General features: G+C 45.8%; 1 protein-coding gene across 1 annotated transcript; it reads left to right on the top strand.

The window, feature by feature from the left end:
* Positions 1-339: 339 nt before the first annotated feature.
* LOC119181078 (uncharacterized) lies at positions 340-21143 on the top strand. The gene has a single exon (XM_075882832.1). It carries the CDS (start codon positions 16672-16674, stop codon positions 17584-17586), a length of 915 nt encoding a protein of 304 aa, XP_075738947.1. The 5' UTR covers positions 340-16671; the 3' UTR covers positions 17587-21143.
* The last annotated feature ends 269 nt before the right edge of the window (positions 21144-21412 follow it).

Below are 21412 nucleotides of genomic sequence, written 5' to 3'. Positions count from 1 at the left end.
TGTCTTAAAGACCAGGTCCTAAATGTGTATGGACCAGCTGCTCCTGCCTGCTTCCGAGGGAAAATGTCTGAATGCTTCGATGTTCACAAGCGCATGAACTTGAGGACATTTTTACCGAATTTTCAGTACCGCAGAGCTGCAGCAGGACAGCATTATGGATGTGCTGGCCCTTGTGAGTAAGAAGGGCCTGAATAGCATTGAATGTGATCAACACTTCATTTTTTTGTCAAGGGACTAAACAGGTCTCGCGACCTTGCACGCAGAAAAGCACAGCAGCATTTAAAGCTGAGCCGAATTTAGAAAGCTTGTGCGGCAGGATTATGCTGGCGACGGACGTCACCAGCATAATCTTGCCGCACAAGCTTTCTAAATTGGTGTTTCATTGCTTCCTGTGTATTTCTGTTTCTGGGAAATTTCAGCTTTAGGTATACGTAGCAGTGCACAAAAATTGCCTTCTACGTTAGCAGCGCGTGTGAAATAATTGTATATGCTGACCGAAAGCCACTTATGGAAAATACTGCTCTGGCGCTATTAAAGTCACACGAGTCTTCCACTGAACTGCGCTAACGAAGAGAACGAAAGCGCAAACCGGCTACGCGTGGCAGAGCAAAACTGCTATGCTTTTATGTAAGTAGTCATGTCGGGTACAGAAATGCCTGTTTAGCAGCAATACGCGTGCAGAAGTGAATAGAGGGGGAAAAGTGTGCTTCGCTCATGCCAGACAGTTGGTTTGAAAATACACAGGGTATTTTTTTTACTTTAAAGTAACGACCTGTTTCAAACACATGAAATTCCCCGAAATGTTAACGCGCGCCGACTCGCGCTCTGCGTGGCAGGCTGCGAGCGAGCGCGGCAAGGAGGCAGAGACGCGCTCAAGTGAAGTGAAATTAACTTTATTTGGTCCTGGAGAACTGGTCAGACACCCCCCTCTGGGGTGGCTCAGTGGTTCACGCTTTGCTTTCACGACGCGTTCAAGTGCCGTTGACTGCAGCGCCACCGCCAACATTCCTCGCGGTGTAACCAAGGAGGATACATAAAACTTGCTGGAGTGGAAGGGGCGCTGTGCGAGTGAAGCGAGCCGCCGCCATCTTGCCAGTGGCAAAAAGCGTGCTCAGTGCCATCGCGAGCTGCTGATTTCGTCCGTTCTTGTTTCACCTTGTCGGCATGTAAAGACAAATGGTTTACAATGGTTGCCTCTTGCGTCATTTACGGGTGTGCCAACAGGTTGAAAAAAGGTTGTGGCCTCACAATCCACCTGTACGTACACGAAAACGTCTTCGACATAGCCATTCCGCGCTCGTTACTAAAGGGAGCTATAGCGGACGCGATCTAAGCGTGCAAAACATAACAGTCCGGATTTCTTTTACAGGTTTCCTAAAGATCCCGTAACGCGGAGCCTCTGGGAGTGAGCTGTTCGCCGTGAGAAGTCGAATGCGAAAGACTGAGATCACTTCGCTCTGTGTACCAGAGTGCTTTGAGCACCTCTTTGACATTGAAGGGAAGCATGTGAATTGGGGTTATGAAGTGGCATTGAAGGCACTTCAACGTGAAGAAGGGTTGTGGCTCGGAAACAAACTTACGAAAGTCCACGTCCAATGGGAAAAGCAAGAAAATGAACGTATGATATGCTGTACAACTGATCGAGTGCCTCAGTTGCCGACGCTTTGGACTTCTGCGAACAAAAGCTAAAGCTGCCGCAATTCAAGGCTGCCAGCACAAGATCTACGTTTATTAGAACTTTTGATCGCTTGTTTGACATCTTAAAACTCCAGGAACCCGCTGGCAAGGTCGTACAAAGCGCCCCTTCGGCAGGGGAACGAAGCATTGTAGAAGTCGTTTTTTGCGGAGACTCGAGCGTACATAAACGGGCTGAGAGATCAGGCAGTGACAGAAGGACTGAAAAAAAACGGATTCATTGGTTTTTGGATACGCATGGCAAGCACGGAAAGAATGTTTGACAGACTTGTCAGCCAGGGTCAACTGAAATACTTACTGACACACAAACTCAGTCAAGACTATGCCGAAAACTTCTTTGAATCAATACGTGGATGAGGCGGCCATAACAACAACCCAACATCTTCGCAGTTTATGGCTACATACAAGCGTCTATTGGTTCCGACGGAAGTCACGTCTTCAAGTTCTGGACACTGCTCCGAAGATGTTCTCTCCGTATTGAATGCAACGACTCCTGCAGCCATGGTAGATCCAAGAAGCAATCTCACTGACATGCGCAAGGCCCCAGTCCTGCAGCCCGATGACCACGACAACACGCATCGCCCGAAAGCTTTTCTGTTTTTGTCGGTTCCGTGGTGCCATACATAGCAGGCTTCATTGTTCGAAAGGTCGAACTGCAACTACCTGTGAAGAGTGTATAGCAGCCATGCACTCGGATGAGCTGACACCTTTAATTAAATGTAAGAGGCGAGGTGGTCTTGTTTCACCGTCGCGGGATGTCATTAGCCTCTGTAAGGAAGTCGAGGTATGAGGCGGCTACAGGCTGAATGTGATTCCATCACAACGGTGAAGTCAAGAGCAAAACACCTCATCCTGAAAGTTCTATGAGCTTCCTTCGAGAAAAACTGGTTCCATAAACTAGAGCAGCACGTCCTAGACTTTGATACGCTTGATAATAAGGTTTGCAGTTTGTGCAGGCAAATCGCCGAACAATACGTAAAAATGAGGATACAACACATGACGAAACAAAAAAAAAACGAGAATCGGTCAAAAGTAAGGTGGGACCACTTTTGACAAGGGCAATAATTTTCAACCACCAGTAGGGCACCTATATTTTCGATGATGTGTTTGCTTTAGGCATCGCTATTTGATGCATATGCAATTTAATTGAGTTCTCTACATGCCACTTGGCTGCGCACAAGTCGCAATAAACATTTACAACCAGAATTACTTGTTTTCGTTGCTTTATATAAACACACGAGTCACTTCACCCGCAGCGCGATGAAGCATAAATTTGCAGCGCTCGGCTCTTTTCTGCCACTGGCAACATGGCCACCGCACGCTCGGCGCGGCTTCCCTCGCTCCCGTAGCGGCGCATAGGCGGCTTCCACTCCTTGGGTGTACCCCTCCCCGAGGCGGCCGGTCGTGGCACTCAAAACATTCTGGTACACACGAACTTTAGGCACTGCGCCGTGCTCCCGGCCAGGCTGCAGAAATTAAGTGCCTTTCTCCTCTTCTAACCAGCACCACCACAATTAACTTTGACTTGGAAAAGCACGCGAACGCCAAAGCGCTAACTACTGTGCCAGCCTGTCCGTACTAACGTTTCTAGAACTAGGTAAGTTGCAAAACTGAGTGATGTTACGCGGCGCCACCACTACCAGAGACAAATGTGGCGCTGCTGTCGCATCCGTATTCACTGGCTGCATGCTCGCTCGTGTCACTCCCGTAACTTTCGTCGGCTGTGCATGTTGCAGTGCGTCGCTATCCGTGGAGGCTTCTTTCTGCGTGAACAGTTTTGTGCTTCAGCGTGCCCTGTTCTGCTTTGTACATGTTGCGTTCTAGGCTGTACGAATGGCTACAGGAAATGAGACACCACGACATTTCTTTTGCTCCCCATGTGTACCTGAGCAGCGAGAGAGAGAGAGAGAGAAATAACGTTTATTGCACCCGTCTAGAATGACGGGGGAGGAGGCTTCGGCCTCTGCCCCCAATCATCCCCCTAGCCATCGGCCGGAATTCCTTGGGACTCGGCGGCGGTCAGGGTGAGACCGATGACTTGACGCTGTTCTTCGGCGTCACGGCTGTGTAATAAGGCCTCCCAGGATTCTACGTTTCTAATTGGATCATTGTAGGATGGGCTGGTCCATACCATGTGCACTAAACCCGCAGTGCTGTTGCAGTGCGCACATCTGGAGCTGAACACTTCCGGGTGCCATTTACTGTACAGGTGAGGGTTTGGAAACACCCCGGTTTGCAATTTTCGCCACAGAATTTCCTCCTTTTTGCTCAGCTGTTTAGCTGCCTCTGGATAAATCTTACGGTAGAGTTTATAGTGTGCGGTGATTTCCTGAAACGTTCGTAGTTCGTCTCTTGTGGAGAGGGGCTGCTCGCGCGAAGGCGGCGGGTCAGCGTCGATCGACCGGAAAGTGAGCCCTCGGGCGATCGCGTGCGCCTTCTCATTCCCCTTCATACTTTGATGGGCCGGGGACGATACTAGTGAGATTAGCTCTGCGGGTACTGGTCCTTGTCTTAGAATTTTGATGGCTGTAGCAGAGATCCTGCCCATATCGTAGTTTTTAATGGCTGACTTAGAGTCGCTAACAATGAATCGAGTGCCTTTTTGAGCTATTGCCAAAGCAACCACAAGTTCTTTTGCCTCTGTGGTGGTTGTGTTCTTAGAGGTGCAGCACGAGACCAGGTCCCCGTTCTCGCGAACCACTACCGCTGTGTGTGCTCTCTTTCTTTCGTATTCTGCAGCGTCCGTGTAAAGCACGCCAGATCGACCTTCAAGTTTCGCCTGCAGGGCTACAGCTCTAGCTTTGCGTCTGCCTTCATGAAACGCCGGATGCATGTTTTTCGGCAGCGGTATAATTTTCAGTCTTGCCCTAGTTGATTTAGGTATGCTAGCGGTCTGCCTGGAACACTCCGTGGGCTCGAACCCCAAGCGCTCCATGATTTTCCTCCCGGTTCTACTTCTCAGAAGTCTTTGGTGCTGTGACATCATGGCGGCTTCTATTAGTTCAACTAAAGTGTTGGAGACACCCAGCCCAAGAAGTTTAACCGTAGAGGTGTTCGGGGGAAGCCCTAGCGCAGTCTTGATGCCTTTCCTTATAATGGCTTCAATTTTATCTTTTTCTGTTCTACTTAATTTAAGATAAGGGGCAACGTATAGTTCACGGCTTATCACGAAAGCTTGAGCTAATCTTAAAAGATTGGCTTCCTTCATCCCCGCATTCTTGTTAGAAATACGTTTAAGCAGGCGGCACGTCTGGTTCGCACTAGCTTCGAGTCTCCGGATAGTTTCAGTGTTTTTTCCATTTGCTTGTATGCGCATCCCTAGAATTCTCATACTGTCTACGGTTGGAATAGCATTACCATTCACTCGCAAAGCGATGTCGCAACCCCTTCCGAGGGGATTGGTTGTTTTCCTTTTTTGCGATGGTAGAAAAAGAGCCTCTGATTTTTCTGTCGAGCATTTTAACCTTAGTGGTTCGAGATATTGTTCGATGGTATCTATAGCCGCCTGAAGTGCGCTTTCAATATGTCCGTCACTACCCCTGTTTATCCACAGCGTCACATCGTCTGCGTATATTGTGTGGTGCAGATTTTCGATTCCTTCCAATTTCTCAGGAAGTCCAATCATCGCTATATTAAAAAGAGTCGGAGAGAGTACAGACCCTTGTGGCGCCCCTTTATACCCCAATTTAATGTTTTCAAGCGACTGCCCTCCCTTGCTGATAGTGGCTGTACGATTTGAGAGAAAGCCCCTCACGTAGTTGTATGTCTTGACGCCTACGTTTAGCGCACTAAGGTTCTTAAGTAAGGCTTCATGTTTTTTTATTCATTTTTCGGACAGTACAAAAAGCATTGCCCGCGGTCAGGACAAAAGGAGGTGGTTAGCCCCCTGACATGGTCCTGCTCGCGCTGGGCGTAACAGTAGCAATAGAAACAATATAAATTATTGCAATGCGCACGCATAAACATATATACATACATAAAATATATACATACAAATAAAAAAAAGAACAAAAGAAATCACTGTTGTAACAATAGAAATCATTGCTGAGCACACATAAACACACACGCACACACACACACATATATATATATACACACAAATAGTATGAGAGACTGTAGCTCACCCTACCGTGCTGAGAGTGCATTTATCCTAAGTGTTAAAGAGGGACCGAATTTTCATTTTGAATTTTTTTGAGCTGGTGCACGATCGTGCTAGTTCAATTATTGCAGGATGCTCATTACATAACTTCATAATTTGGAAGTCTATTGTTTGCATCCCATAGTTTGTGCGTGTTCTTTCCACAACTATGTGTGTTTTACGAAGGTCGTGGCCGGTGTTCCTGCTTAAATAGCGACGGCTAAATGAACCCCGGTCTCCCGATACTTCGCAATATATGTACATCGACAATTTTATTTTGTAAACAAGGCAGTATTGTGGAATTCTGTACTTTAACATGAGAGCTGACGTATCTACATTATACCCCTATTCAAGTAGTCTAACTGCTTTCCTCTGTAAAGAAGAAAGCTTTTCATTATCAGTCTTAATTCCTGTTCCCCACACTAACTAGCAGTAACTAAAATGAGAATGTACTATGGAAAAATACAATTCCTTCTTTAAGTTAGTTGTTAAAAAGTTACGTAAACGGTTCAACATGCCTATAGACTTCGCTACCTTCATCCTTGCATTGTTCATGTGTATTGACCAACTTAAATTTGATTGAAAAGAAACGCCTAGAAACGAATGATTGGGTACTAGATCTAGTTGCGAATCGCCGTAGTATAGTTTCATAATGTAATCTACTTCTTTATTTTTAGAATAGAAAAGCATGAACTTTATCTTTTTAACATTTATTTCTAGTTTATTAGAAGATACCCAGAGATTAAGCTCTTTCAACCAGTTGTTTGACATCGCCTCTAGCTCCTTCAAATCATTCCCAGAAAAGAAAACACTCGTATCGTCAGCATACATTAATACCTCCCCAGTAAAAGGGATATTAACAATATCATTCACATATGTTATAAATAGTAGAGGGCCCAGTACAGAGCCTTGGGGCACACCATATTTGATTAAAGTTTCTTCAGATTGAGCATCCTGGAGACAAATGTACTGTAGTCGATTGTGCAAATAACTACGGATAAGATTTTGTGCTTTACCTCTAAAGCCGTATGCTTCAAGTTTACGGAATAAAATTTCGTGTTTGATGGAGTCGAATGCTTTTTTGAAATCTAGATATATAGCAACTGTAAATAACCTGTTTTCGATACTTTGGATGATTCTATCTTTTATTCGTAAAAGTGCCTTTTCTGTAGACTTTCCTTTTTGAAATCCGAACTGTTGCTCTACAATAACATTTTTCGCTGACAGAAATTTATTAAATCGCGTGCATAAGACTTTCTCTGCAACTTTAGAAAATATTGATAGTACAGATATTGGTCTATAATTACCCAACTCATTACACTTGCCGCCTTTATGAAGTAAAGTCACACGAGCAATTTTTAGCCTATCAGGATAGATACCAGATGATATCATTTCATTAAAAATGTGCGTTAATGGCTTTGCAATGTCATGTGCCACGGCCTTAACTGGTGAAGCTTTTATGCCGTCTTCTCCGGCAGCTGATTTGTTCTCAAGAGAACCTAGAATAGACATGATTTCATCTTCTGAAGTAGGACAAATAAATAAAGTGTCTTTCACTGCACAATGCACGTACGTCATATAATTTCGTTCTGGGTGCACAGTATGGAGGGGCTCAGCAGCTCCAACATTGATAAAATAACTGTTTAACAAGTTTGCTAAAGAATTCCCAGAATACCTCACGCCATCGACTTCTAATTCCGCTGGTACTCCTGATGAGGGGGTACTTGTCAATTCACGAAAGACCTTCCATGTCTTACGACTGTTTTGGGCGACGCTTTCGAACTTGCGTTCAAAAAAGGCAAGTTTGGCCTTCCTTAGGTCGACATTTAACCTATTTCTAAACTTCTTAAATTCCTGTATTATTTGAAGATCGCGTGTTTTTAGAAAATTAGCAAATAATTTTTCTTTTTGTTTAATACGATAATAAAGGTCGCTCGTGATCCATGCCTTCCGCGCCTTTCTGTGCTTCACTACTGTTGTTAAAGGAAAAGCCGTATTATAACTGTGCTGTAATATTGACACAAATATTTCATATGATCTAGATGGATTTTGCTCGGAGTACACGTCTTCCCAGTTTGTGCTGAGACTAGAGACAGAAATAAAGTGATGCTGCGCTGATTTATGCGTCTCGTAGTGAACTTTTCTGCACTGGAATAATTATGCGTTGGAAAAATTGCAACTATGGATAAATGGTCACTGATATCTGAACCCAGGACACCAGAGCAAGTTTCAGCCTTTGGTACATTTGTAAAGCATAAGTCAATGAGCGTATCACACCGTGAAGTAACCCTGGTGGCCTGGTGAATTAGGTTATCGCAGTTATTCGCAAGCATAACTTCAAGTACCTGAAATTTTGCTCGATTATCGGTAAACTGATTTACATTAAAATCACCGACCATAATGACGTTCCATTTATTAGCATTGGCATAATGTAGTAGCGTTTCGACATAGTCAAGAAAGTTTGAGAGTGCCGCCTGAGGCGGGCGGTAAACAACAGCTATAAGAAAGTTGCGGCACACAATAGCAACCGTTTCGAAATCATCGCACATGCAAGTAAACTCCCTCAGAGTATAGAAGTGATTACGTTGGTGGACATAAAGGGACACGCCCCCACCACGCCTCCCGGAACGGTAAACAGAAACATGCTTATAATCGACAAAATTGTGCACTTCTGCGTCATCTGAGTACCAAGTTTCAGAGAAAGCTAAAAAATCAAGACAACAATCTAACTGAGATAAATATGCCTCGGTTTCTACATGTTTATTTCTGAGGCTTCTTGCGTTCATGTGAAAAAGTGAAGCGTGTTTCTTACGGAAGCATTCCTCAACTTGTACTAAGCTATTGAAATGCTCAGAAGTTAAATGAGTAGCCATTGTTTACTAGAATCAAGGGAATTTCTAATCAGGGGGTGTTACGTAATTTTGGCCAGATCATCCTCGATTGAGATTTTGATTGTGCGCATGTCAGGCTGCTTGCGCACAAAGATTCTGCCCTCTGAAGTCCAGACGAACTGATAATCTTTTTCTCTTGCTTTTTGCTTCACCATCCAGAGCAGTTGTTTGTTGGCTGCAGTCAAGTTGTCAAATAATTTCACTCCCGGAAGCCTGTTCAATAGTTGCTTTCGTTTCGCGAACCATTTTGCCCTTACTGTTCTCGATGCGAATCTGAGGATAGCGACTGGAGGCTTGCCTTCTATGGTCGGGAGGCGGTGCAGCCCGTCAATGTCATCCTCAGATAGTTCAGGGATCTCAAGACAGCGCGCTATTTTATTAACTTCTTCAAAGAGGCTTTCATTCTCGCGAGGAGCAATGCCGTGAATTTCGATATTCTGTCTTCTACTGTACTGCTCCAATTCGCTCACTTGTCGTTTCAACACCGTAATTTGCGTAACTTCCGGCGACTTTTCTACAGTTTCGACTCGGCGACGCAAATCAGAAATGTCCTTCTCTTGCCGAATGAGAGTATCTTTTAGTTCATAATAGGTATCAGACAAGTGCTGAACAGATGTTTCGATGTGCCGCACTGTATCCTGCAAGCCCATTAGTCTGTCTAATTTTGTCTCTAGCACAGAGATTTGCGACAGCTTCTTGCTGATTTCTGCCAGCTGTGCCTGCAATGGGCCAGACGCAGTTAGTGTCTCACCCCGGCAGCCACCGCATTTTTGGGTTTTTCTAGTTGAGTCTTTCATTGACCGAAAAGATCGGTCACTGATTCCACTGCACTTTCCAACATGAAAAACCATGCTAAATTCAGCACATGTCACAACTAGATCTTTTTCTTCAAACTGCACCTTGCAAGATGGGCATCCAGCGACAGCAGACATAGCAACGAAGCTTCCAGAAGGCGAAACCCATACAAGTACAATAGCTTGAGGGGCAGCAGCAGCAGTGATACAACGGAAATAATGCTACGGTATCGAGTAATAAAGTTGTATCACAAACCTTCAATGAATACAGGATGCGCTTAGTCCACGATGTGTTGATCCGTGTCACTGCTACCGCTGCCGCCCACAGTGACGGTAGCTAGCCTCTGGTTGACGCTTTTAAGGGCTGGCCATGACGCCAATCTGTACACGTGTCTGTACTTCCAGGATTGACCGTGGTGACAGCTGTCGGCGCTCGATGAAAAGATATCTTGGTTGTTCCTTCACTGCTGGATTCTGCAATGAATACAGGATGCGCTTAGTCCACGATGCGTTGATCCGTGTCACTGCTACCGCTGCCGCCCACAAAGTGACGGTAGCTGGTCTCTGGTTGACGCTTTTAAGGGCTGGCCACGACGCCAATTTGTACACGTGTCTGTACTTCCAGACTCGACCGTGGTGACAGCTGTCGGCGCTCGATGAAAAGATATCTTGGTTGTTCCTTCACTGCTGGATTCTGCAATGAATACAGGATGCGCTTAGTCCACGATGTGTTGATCCGTGTCACTGCTACCGCTGCCGCCCACAAAGTGACGGTAGATGGCCTCTGGTTGACGCTTTTAAGGGCTGGCCACGACGCCAATTTGTACACGTGTCTGTACTTCCAGGCTCGACCGTGGTGACAGCTGTCGGCGCTCGATGAAAAGATATCTTGGTTGTTCCTTCACTGCTGGATTCTGCAATGAATACAGGATGCGCTTAGTTCACGATGTGTTGATCCGTGTCACTGCTACCGCTGCCGCCCACAAAGTGACGGTAGCTGGCCTCTGGTTGACGCTTTTAACGGCTGGCCACGACGCCAATCTGTACACGTGTCTGTACTTCCAGGCTCGACCATGGTGACAGCTGTCGGCGCTCGATAAAAAGATATCTTGGTTGTTCCTTCACTGCTGGATTCTGCAATGAATACAAGATGCGCTTAGTCCACGATGTGTTGATCCGTGTCACTGCTACCGCTGCCACCCACAAAGTGACGGTAGCTGGCCTCTGGTTGACACTTTTAAGGGCTGGCCACGACGCCAATTTGTACACGTGTCTGTACTTCCAGACTCGACCGTGGTGACAGCTGTCGGCGCTCGATGAAAAGATATCTTGGTTGTTCCTTCACTGCTGGATTCTGCAATGAATACAGGATGCGCTTAGTCCACGATGTGTTGATCCGTGTCACTGCTACCGCTGCCGCCCACAAAGTGACGGTAGCTGGCCTCTGGTTGACGCTTTTAAGGGCTGGCCACGACGCCAATTTGTACACGTGTCTGTACTTCCAGACTCGACCGTGGTGACAGCTGTCGGCGCTCGATGAAAAGATATCTTGGTTGTTCCTTCACTGCTGGATTCTGCAATGATTACAGGATGCGCTTAGTCCACGATGTGTTGATCCGTGTCACTGCTACCGCTGCCGCCCACAAAGTGACGGTAGCTGGCCTCTGGTTGACGCTTTTAAGGGCTGGCCACGACGCCAATCTGTACACGTGTCTGTACTTCCAGGCTCGACCGTGGTGACAGCTGTCGGCGCTCGATGAAAAGATATCTTGGTTGTTCCTTCACTGCTGGATTCTGCAATGAATACAGGATGCGCTTAGTCCACGATGCGTTGATCCGTGTCACTGCTACCGCTGCCGCCCACAAAGTGACGGTAGCTGGCCTCTGGTTGACGCTTTTAAGGGCTGGCCATGACGCCAATCTGTACACGTGTCTGTACTTCCAGGATTCACCGTGGTGACAGCTGTCGGCGCTCGATGAAAAGATATCTTGGTTGTTCCTTCACTGCTGGATTCTGCAATGAATACAGGATGCGCTTAGTCCACGATGCGTTGATCCGTGTCACTGCTACCGCTGCCGCCCACAAAGTGACGGTAGCTGGCCTCTGGTTGACGCTTTTAAGGGCTGGCCATGACGCCAATCTGTACACGTGTCTGTACTTCCAGGATTGACCGTGGTGACAGCTGTCGGCGCTCGATGAAAAGATATCTTGGTTGTTCCTTCACTGCTGGATTCTGCAATGAATACAGGATGCGCTTAGTCCACGATGTGTTGATCCGTGTCACTGCTACCGCTGCCGCCCACAAAGTGACGGTAGCTGGCCTCTGGTTGACGCTTTTAAGGGCTGGCCACGACGCCAATCTGTACACGTGTCTGTACTTCCAGGCTCGACCGTGGTGACAGCTGTCGGCGCTCGATGAAAAGATATCTTGGTTGTTCCTTCACTGCTGGATTCTGCAATGAATACAGGATGCGCTTAGTCCACGATGCGTTGATCCGTGTCACTGCTACCGCTGCCGCCCACAAAGTGACGGTAGCTGGCCTCTGGTTGACGCTTTTAAGGGCTGGCCATGACGCCAATCTGTACACGTGTCTGTACTTCCAGGATTGACCGTGGTGACAGCTGTCGGCGCTCGATGAAAAGATATCTTGGTTGTTCCTTCACTGCTGGATTCTGCAATGAATACAGGATGCGCTTAGTCCACGATGCGTTGATCCGTGTCACTGCTACCGCTGCCGCCCACAAAGTGACGGTAGCTGGCCTCTGGTTGACGCTTTTAAGGGCTGGCCACGACGCCAATCTGTACACGTGTCTGTACTTCCAGGCTCGACCGTGGTGACAGCTGTCGGCGCTCGATGAAAAGATATCTTGGTTGTTCCTTCACTGCTGGATTCTGCAATGAATACAGGATGCGCTTAGTCCACGATGCGTTGATCCGTGTCACTGCTACCGCTGCCGCCCACAAAGTGACGGTAGCTGGCCTCTGGTTGACGCTTTTAAGGGCTGGCCATGACGCCAATCTGTACACGTGTCTGTACTTCCAGGATTGACCGTGGTGACAGCTGTCGGCGCTCGATGAAAAGATATCTTGGTTGTTCCTTCACTGCTGGATTCTGCAATGAATACAGGATGCGCTTAGTCCACGATGTGTTGATCCGTGTCACTGCTACCGCTGCCGCCCACAAAGTGACGGTAGCTGGCCTCTGGTTGACGCTTTTAAGGGCTGGCCACGACGCCAATCTGTACACGTGTCTGTACTTCCAGGCTCGACCGTGGTGACAGCTGTCGGCGCTCGATGAAAAGATATCTTGGTTGTTCCTTCACTGCTGGATTCTGCAATGAATACAGGATGCGCTTAGTCCACGATGCGTTGATCCGTGTCACTGCTACCGCTGCCGCCCACAAAGTGACGGTAGCTGGCCTCTGGTTGACGCTTTTAAGGGCTGGCCATGACGCCAATCTGTACACGTGTCTGCACTTCCAGGATTGACCGTGGTGACAGCTGTCGGCGCTCGATGAAAAGATATCTTGGTTGTTCCTTCACTGCTGGATTCTGCAATGATTACAGGATGCGCTTAGTCCACGATGCGTTGATCCGTGTCACTGCTACCGCTGCTGCCCACAAAGTGACGGTAGCTGGCCTCTGGTTGACGCTTTTAAGGGCTGGCCACGACGCCAATTTGTACACGTGTCTGTACTTCCAGACTCGACCGTGGTGACAGCTGTCGGCGCTCGATGAAAAGATATCTTGGTTGTTCCTTCACTGCTGGATTCTGCAATGAATACAGGATGCGCTTAGTCCACGATGTGTTGATCCGTGTCACTGCTACCGCTGCCGCCCACAAAGTGACGGTAGATGGCCTCTGGTTGACGCTTTTAAGGGCTGGCCACGACGCCAATTTGTACACGTGTCTGTACTTCCAGGCTCGACCGTGGTGACAGCTGTCGGCGCTCGATGAAAAGATATCTTGGTTGTTCCTTCACTGCTGGATTCTGCAATGAATACAGGATGCGCTTAGTCCACGATGTGTTGATCCGTGTCACTGCTACCGCTGCCGCCCACAAAGTGACGGTAGCTGGCCTCTGGTTGACGCTTTTAAGGGCTGGCCACGACGCCAATCTGTACACGTGTCTGTACTTCCAGGCTCGACCATGGTGACAGCTGTCGGCGCTCGATGAAAAGATATCTTGGTTGTTCCTTCACTGCTGGATTCTGCAATGAATACAAGATGCGCTTAGTCCACGATGTGTTGATCCGTGTCACTGCTACCGCTGCCGCCCACAAAGTGACGGTAGCTGGCCTCTGGTTGACACTTTTAAGGGCTGGCCACGACGCCAATTTGTACACGTGTCTGTACTTCCAGACTCGACCGTGGTGACAGCTGTCGGCGCTCGATGAAAAGATATCTTGGTTGTTCCTTCACTGCTGGATTCTGCAATGAATACAGGATGCGCTTAGTCCACGATGTGTTGATCCGTGTCACTGCTACCGCTGCCGCCCACAAAGTGACGGTAGCTGGCCTCTGGTTGACGCTTTTAAGGGCTGGCCACGACGCCAATTTGTACACGTGTCTGTACTTCCAGACTCGACCGTGGTGACAGCTGTCGGCGCTCGATGAAAAGATATCTTGGTTGTTCCTTCACTGCTGGATTCTGCAATGATTACAGGATGCGCTTAGTCCACGATGTGTTGATCCGTGTCACTGCTACCGCTGCCGCCCACAAAGTGACGGTAGCTGGCCTCTGGTTGACGCTTTTAAGGGCTGGCCACGACGCCAATCTGCACACGTGTCTGTACTTCCAGGCTCGACCATGGTGACAGCTGTCGGCGCTCGATGAAAAGATATCTTGGTTGTTCCTTCACTGCTGGATTCTGCAATGAATACAAGATGCGCTTAGTCCACGATGTGTTGATCCGTGTCACTGCTACCGCTGCCGCCCACAACATTGACATTGTCAAACGCCTTGGAGACGTCCAGACCCACAATTACTTTGGTGTCAACAGTCTTTTTGTCTATTATCTCCTCCTTTAGCTGTAGCATAATATCGCACGTCGATAGGTGGGATCTGAAGCCTATCATAGTATCAGGGTACAGGTTTTCATCTTCCATGAACCTAGTCAGTCTTGTTTGGATGACGTGCTCCAGCAATTTTCCTACGCAAGATGTGATGGAAATGGGTCTGAGATGTTCAAGACTGAGCTTTTTCCCTGGCTTAGGAATGAAGACTACATTGGCCGTTTTCCAAGCTTGCGGTATTTCTCCCTTGTCCCAGCATTCTTGCATGTAAGCTGCAAGTGGGTTCGTGAAGATATAAGTACAGTTCGTTGTTCAAAATAAACTAGTTGTGAGTTTGCGCCCGTGTTGTTTGCCTCTTTTCCTTGTGTCCGTGTACGTGTTTGCGCAAAGAAGTCATCAATAGTAGACCGTTTGCTGAAATAACCTTTGTTTTCGTGAAAAGATCACCAAAGTTGATTTTGCGCTGCCTGGGGGAACTATACACATTCAGGACTCTTGTCTTTGCGCTTGCGAGGCACGAGTTCAACTAAAACATGATCGATCTGCGAGTTCCCCGTCTCATGCTGCAATGTCGTAATGTTTCTCTTTACGAAAGTCGTAACTTGGGTATCATTACCCGACTCGGCAAAAGATTTGTAACCTGCTAATTTTGCATTTTTCCCACACTCCTGGATCGCAATAACCTCCGGTCGATCGGCGTTGGTAAGAAAAGATTGTAAAACCGCACGTTTGCGCGAGAAACCCCTACAGTTCCACTGCCAAATCGTATTACTGTAAGGGTGCAGAGCCATCTTGGTTTAGCTTGAGCGCTTGGCATAGCCATTCTATCTGTCGTCCCTGCTAGCAAATTCAGCCTTAATTTGCTCAATAGCGTTGCCTACTTGTTTCATCTGTTCTAGTACAGCTTGGAGCATACCTTGTAATGACTTTGTTTCCACCTCAAGCGCTTCAATTCTCGCTCCGTGATTTTCTTCAATTTTGGTTTCTTTAGCCCTCTTCTTTTTTAAAGGCGGTTGGTTTGCTACCTGGGGTGTTTCCAGCGCCTTCCCTGGTTTACTGGTTAGATGAGCCTTAATCTCATCAAGCTGTTTACGTAGTTCCGCATTTTGCTCCTGTAATATCCTGTTTTGCTCTTTAAGAGCATTAATCATCTCTGTATTAGCATCCTGGGAGACCTTAGTTACCCAACCCACCTGTGGTCCTGTGGATTTGACTTCTCCTGGGCACAATCACCACCATCATGGGATGCCTTGTGAGAAACTCCCGGCTTCTCCAGCGGTCGCAATCGGGGAAAGGATTCCGAGCGCCCTCTCGATCTACTTCGATGCTTGGATTTGCGCCTCGAACGATCTTGAACCCCGTCTGTCCTGCTGTGCCGCTGCGTGCCCTCTTCGGCCTTGCGTCGTTCTTCTTGCTCCCGCGCTTCTTCAAGCTTCATTTCCCACAGTCGCTTCTTCACTATATAAGGTGTCCGAAAAATTTCTTCGCACCTTTTGTCTCCGGTCACGTGCTCCTTGCCACACAGACGGCACCTCGGCGTACATTCATGGTCCGTGAGAGGGGAGGCCACCCCACAACCTCTGCATTTTTCGTGCGGGCTGTCACATACGTCGGATCGATGTCCCAGCTCACCACACTTGTAACACACTTCATATCTCTTCTTGTAGAGAAAACATTTCATCGGCGTCCCAAAGACGATCATCCACTTGGCAGCAGCGGTTGCGGCGGAAAGAACGGCGTAAACGAACACGGTCTCTTCTTCTGTTTCGCAGGCTGTTGGCATTCGTCAGATACCGTGCGCATTTTTCGTCGTCCATATGCACATCGCCGTCGGTGCGAAGGAGAAGTAACAAGCTCCGCTGCGCCTGCGCCAAACTACCCTGCGATGAATTCTACCGCACCTGCGCCGTACAGCCACTGGGTTTCTTAAAGGGAGGACCAAGCCATCACCGAGACCACTTGGCAGCAGTGGTTGCGGCGGAAAAAACGGCGTAAACGAACACGGTCTCTTCTTCTGTTTCGCAGGTTGGTGCTGTTTCTATGCCCGCTGTAAATTTGGTTGTGCCGCAACTACTGCTGCTACTGCTGGTGCTGCTGTGTAAACTACTGTTCTCATTTGTCGTTTTGTGCAACTATGCCCCGAGATAGAACATGTTCTGTGTGCGATAAGCCGTTCACTGGGGACGTCGTATGGATTGAATGTAGCGACTGTTGTCAAGCATTTCACGCCGGCAAATGTGCTGGAATTTCTGAAGCAACTATCAAGTCCAAAGGGCAGGCATACTGCGATGCATGGCGCTGCCCTACCTTTAGACGGGCGAGGTTGCGAGCAGCATCAGCTGAATCAAAAGAAGCGGGCAGTGAGGCCGACATGCAAGATGTCCGAATTTGGATGAAAGCTATTAACGACAAGCTGGATAAACTAGTACTGCTCAAAGAAACAGTTGAGAGCATTGACGACGCGGTGCAATACTTGAGTGAGAAATACGACGAAATACTAAAAAAAACGGAACAAAACGAGCGTGACGTCAAGGACATTAAGCGCAGATTGGAAAAGGTTGAGATGCGGGACCAAGAAGTAGCTGAAGTGCAGGCAGAAGTAGATAATCTTGAGTGGAGGAGCCGCAGACTCAACCTAGAATTCCATGGAATACAGGAAACGGAAGATGAAAACTTGCTAGAAGCGATCAATGCAATGGCAATTAAACACCAGTTCCCGCCACTCGCAGAAAGTGATGTGGTCGCCATTCATCGGCTTCCGCCCAGAAAAGATAAGACGCCGGTCGTTATCTGTCGTTTTGCGAAGCAAGCGGACCGAGATTTCTGGTGGAAAAACAGAAAGAAACTGAGCAGCCTAAATGAGCACTTCTTCTTGACGGAAAACCTGACCAAAAGAGCGCGTGCGCTGTTGTTTGAGGCAAAGAACTGGGCTAAAGAAGCGAACTTCAAGTATGCATGGCACTCAAACAGGAAAGTTCTAGTGCGTAAAGCTGATGGGGAGAAAGCCATACGCATCGCAAATGCTAGTGATCTAAACAAACTAAGCTAAAGAAAGAAGAAATGATCGGCTCAACATGGCTTGCGTAGGAAACGATTCTTATGTGCTTCCAGAAGCGTTTTCGCAGAGTTTAGGAAATTTCTATTCAAACTCGTTTGAATGTTTTCACTTGAATGTGCAATCGGTAAATAATAAACAGTCCGACCTTAGCCTTTTTTTCGAACAATTAAATCATGTATTCGACGTCATAATGTTAACTGAAACATGGTTAACAGATAAAGCCAGCGTGTTTCGCTTGCCTTCGTACAATACGTTCTACCTTAATCGAATTTCTGGTCGTGGCGGTGGCGTATGTATTCTAGTGAAAAAGGTCCTTGACTGTGACCTAATTCAAAATTTCACCCACTCTTGCAATGACTTCGAATTTCTATCAGTTAAACTACAAAATGTGGTTCTTGCCGTTTGTTATAGACCACCAAACGGCGAAACGGCATCCTTTCTGGATTACCTGGACACGTTTTTTGCGTTCACTAACACAAATCGTTTAGACGTTGTGTGTGGCGGTGACATGAACATAAATATGCTCAAACAGGAAGCTATAGTACAAAAATTTGATATTTTGCTGAAATCTCATTGCTTTTCAAATATGATCACTGTCCCTACGAGAATCACACAAATGTCTTCGTCCTTGATTGATTTGTTCTTAACAAATATACCGACAGAAAACCTCAAGGCTGGTGTGATTACTGTAGATTTGAGTGATCATTTGCCAATATACATTTGTTGTAGGAAACACTTATGTGACAAAAACAAACCGAACACATTTTTCACCCAGCGTATAAACGAACAAACTCTGAAAATATTTTCGGAGAAGATTTTGAGGGCTCCTTTGACGAATATACTTAAAATGAATGAGCCAAACAAGGCGTACGAAGAATTTTTGAACATACTAAAGCCAATTTATACTGCTTCGTTTCCTCTGGTTAAAACAAAGCAGAACAGGAAAGTTCGTAAACTCTGGATTAACGCGGAACTTCGGAAAAGAATACAAGAAAAAAATATGTCATTTAGCCGCTATCTTAAAACGAAAGACCCTAAATTGTTTAAAGAATTCAAGGTTAAACGAAATCGCCTAAATAAAGATCTCAAAAAGGCAAAACAAGAATATTATAACAATATGTTTAGTTCAGTTTCTGGGTGCTCAGATATACTGTGGAAAAGGCTAAATTCTCTCTTAAATCGCAATGTGTCCACGGGTTCAGTACATAGCATGAATCTTAACGGCAAGGTCATATCAGGAAAACCCTTGGCCGACACTTTCAATAAATATTTTGTAAATGTCGCAGAAAAATGTGATGTGAGTAGTAACCTTGGAAGTGTCCCATTTATCGACAGTACCATTTTTCTTGATCCGACAAGTGAGAATGAAGTAAAAGAATTAGTTTTGAATTTGAAAAACAGTACAGCACTTGATATTGACGGGATACAAGTTCAACCTATAAAGCATGTCATTATATTCCTTCTTCCTTATATAACGCATATATTCAATTTGTGCCTTGGCCGGGCTGTTTTTCCCACTAAAATGCAAGTTGCACGCGTTACCGTCCTCTTCAAGAAAGGCGATAGAAATAACATGTCGAATTACCGGCCTGTGTCCATTCTGCCAGTCCTATCGAAGGCATTAGAAAAACTAATATTAAAACGGCTGACTAATTTTGAAAGGAAGTTTCAGTTGCTTCATGACTCGCAGTATGGTTTCCGCAAAGGTTTCAGTACAGAATATGCTCTCATGGCACAGAAAGAGTACATTTATCAGCAATTCGAACAGGGAAACGTTGTGTTAGGATTGTTCGTAGATTTTACGAAAGCTTTTGACCACATTAACCACAAATTACTTATAGAAAAACTGGAACGGTACGGTATTCGGGGAACGGCGGGATCATTAATACAGTCTTATTTGCAACACCGTAATCATATTGTTAGCCTGGGTGGTTGCAATTCCGATTCTTTGTCAATAGTTGCAGGAGTTTCACAGGGAAGCATTTTGGGAGCTTTCCTCTTCAATATTTACATTAATGATATCGTGAACATCTCCCCTAACGTAAAATTTATAATATATGCAGATGATACGAATATATTTTTAACAGGAAAATCAGTGAACGAATTAATAACACATGCAAATCTACTGCTGATTAGATTAGAAAAATGGACAAGAGAAAACGGTCTAAAAATAAATGTTGCAAAGACTAAGGCTATGGTATTTCATGCTAAAAATAAAGCGGAAATTGTAAAACAAGCGATCTTTTTAAATTCCACCCCTGTCGAGATAGTCCCTTCTCTTAAAATATTAGGAGTAATATTTCAAGAAACATTATCATGGGATCACCACATACACTTCTTAGCTACGAAGGTCTCTCAGGTAGTCGGCCTTGTGTACCGAAACAAGCACTTGCTTCCTCGGAATATTTTGTTGTTAATTTACAATACCTTATTTTTATCAAGAGTCAATTACTGCTATCTAGTTCGGGCTCTAACTTCTAAAGAAAACATAAACAAACTTCATATGTTGCAAAAAAGGTTTGTACGGGCGGTAGAGAACGTGCCACGTACTTATCATACTTGTTCCTTATTTGAAAAATACAACCTAATGCCAGTAATAAAAATGTATGATTTTTTTCTGTCCAAGAAATATAAGCAAGACATAAAAAACTCTAACCCATTTCTAAAGCAGTTGGCAGATTTAATACTCAACCAGCCTAAGTATAATACCCGGAAAAATGAAGTGTGGACTGTTCGAACCTTTAGAACCACATACGGTCTTCAATCGTTGGTAAATAAACTTCCAAGGTTACTAAATGAACTTAGGGATAACGAAATTGACTTAGAAAAAATCACCTTTAAACAACTGCGGAATCATTTCCTCCAGACGTCAAGATCACTCGTTTCTGTTACTTGTAATTTCTAAAGAATGTATTTTTGTATTTTGTTTTTGTTGACGTGTATTTTGTATACTGCTTTGTGTTTTTTTTTCACGATATGTTTCTTGGTGTCTTGTTTGTTTTTTTTTAGGAAATTAGTATGCATTTGTGGTGTTGACAAAGCAATAAATTAGGCATATTTCTTCTTTTTATGATGCTTTTTTCTGTGTTTTGCAAGGCAAATGCGTCTGTATTTCACATTGCGAAATTATTTGTTTATAGCATTATATGTACCAATATGTTACACCTGTACAGTGTTGATTGCTCATTTTTGTCGTATACATGTTTGTATGCTTCGCTCGGATGTATTACGCAAATGCTTCCTTTTTTTAAGGCAAATACGCCAACATTTTTTGCATCTTTTGAAATAGATTTTTGTTGTTGTTGTTTAAGCATTAGACGTTTCGTTTTATCACACATAGACAGCGATGATTTCTTTCTTGTCATAGACCTGTTTATTTTACGCGTATGATCCCGAATGTTTTTATGAAAGTGTTACCGCTGCTGCGATGTGTTCGGGGAGGGGGAAGGGGGGCCTGCGGCCTTGTCAAGCTGGCATCACGCCAGCTTTTTCTGCAGGTCTCCTGCATCATGTATCCTTGATGCGAAATAAAGCCATTATTATTATTATCTCGGCACGTAGTCGTCAACGAAGGTGATGATTACCGAAGTGGAGTTGCCCATCCTTCGCACACCAAGAATAGGACGATACTCTATCTCTCTCAGAGAGCCTGATATCAAGTCCACGTACCACTCCTTTGCCACAGCTTTCAGGCGCAGCCATGTATGTCTTCACCTCGTACTCCTTGCCGTCGAGCTTTATGACTTTCAGGTCCAACATTTTCTTGGCGTCATCCTCCCTGGGCGTGCTGTATATCAATGTTCCTTGCTTGTCATTG

Source organism: Rhipicephalus microplus, unplaced genomic scaffold, assembly GCF_043290135.1.
Source record: "Rhipicephalus microplus isolate Deutch F79 unplaced genomic scaffold, USDA_Rmic scaffold_14, whole genome shotgun sequence".
Lineage (NCBI taxonomy): Eukaryota > Metazoa > Arthropoda > Arachnida > Ixodida > Ixodidae > Rhipicephalus > Rhipicephalus microplus.
Note: the sequence above shows the minus strand (reverse complement) of the source record. Positions and strands in the feature narration are given on the sequence as shown.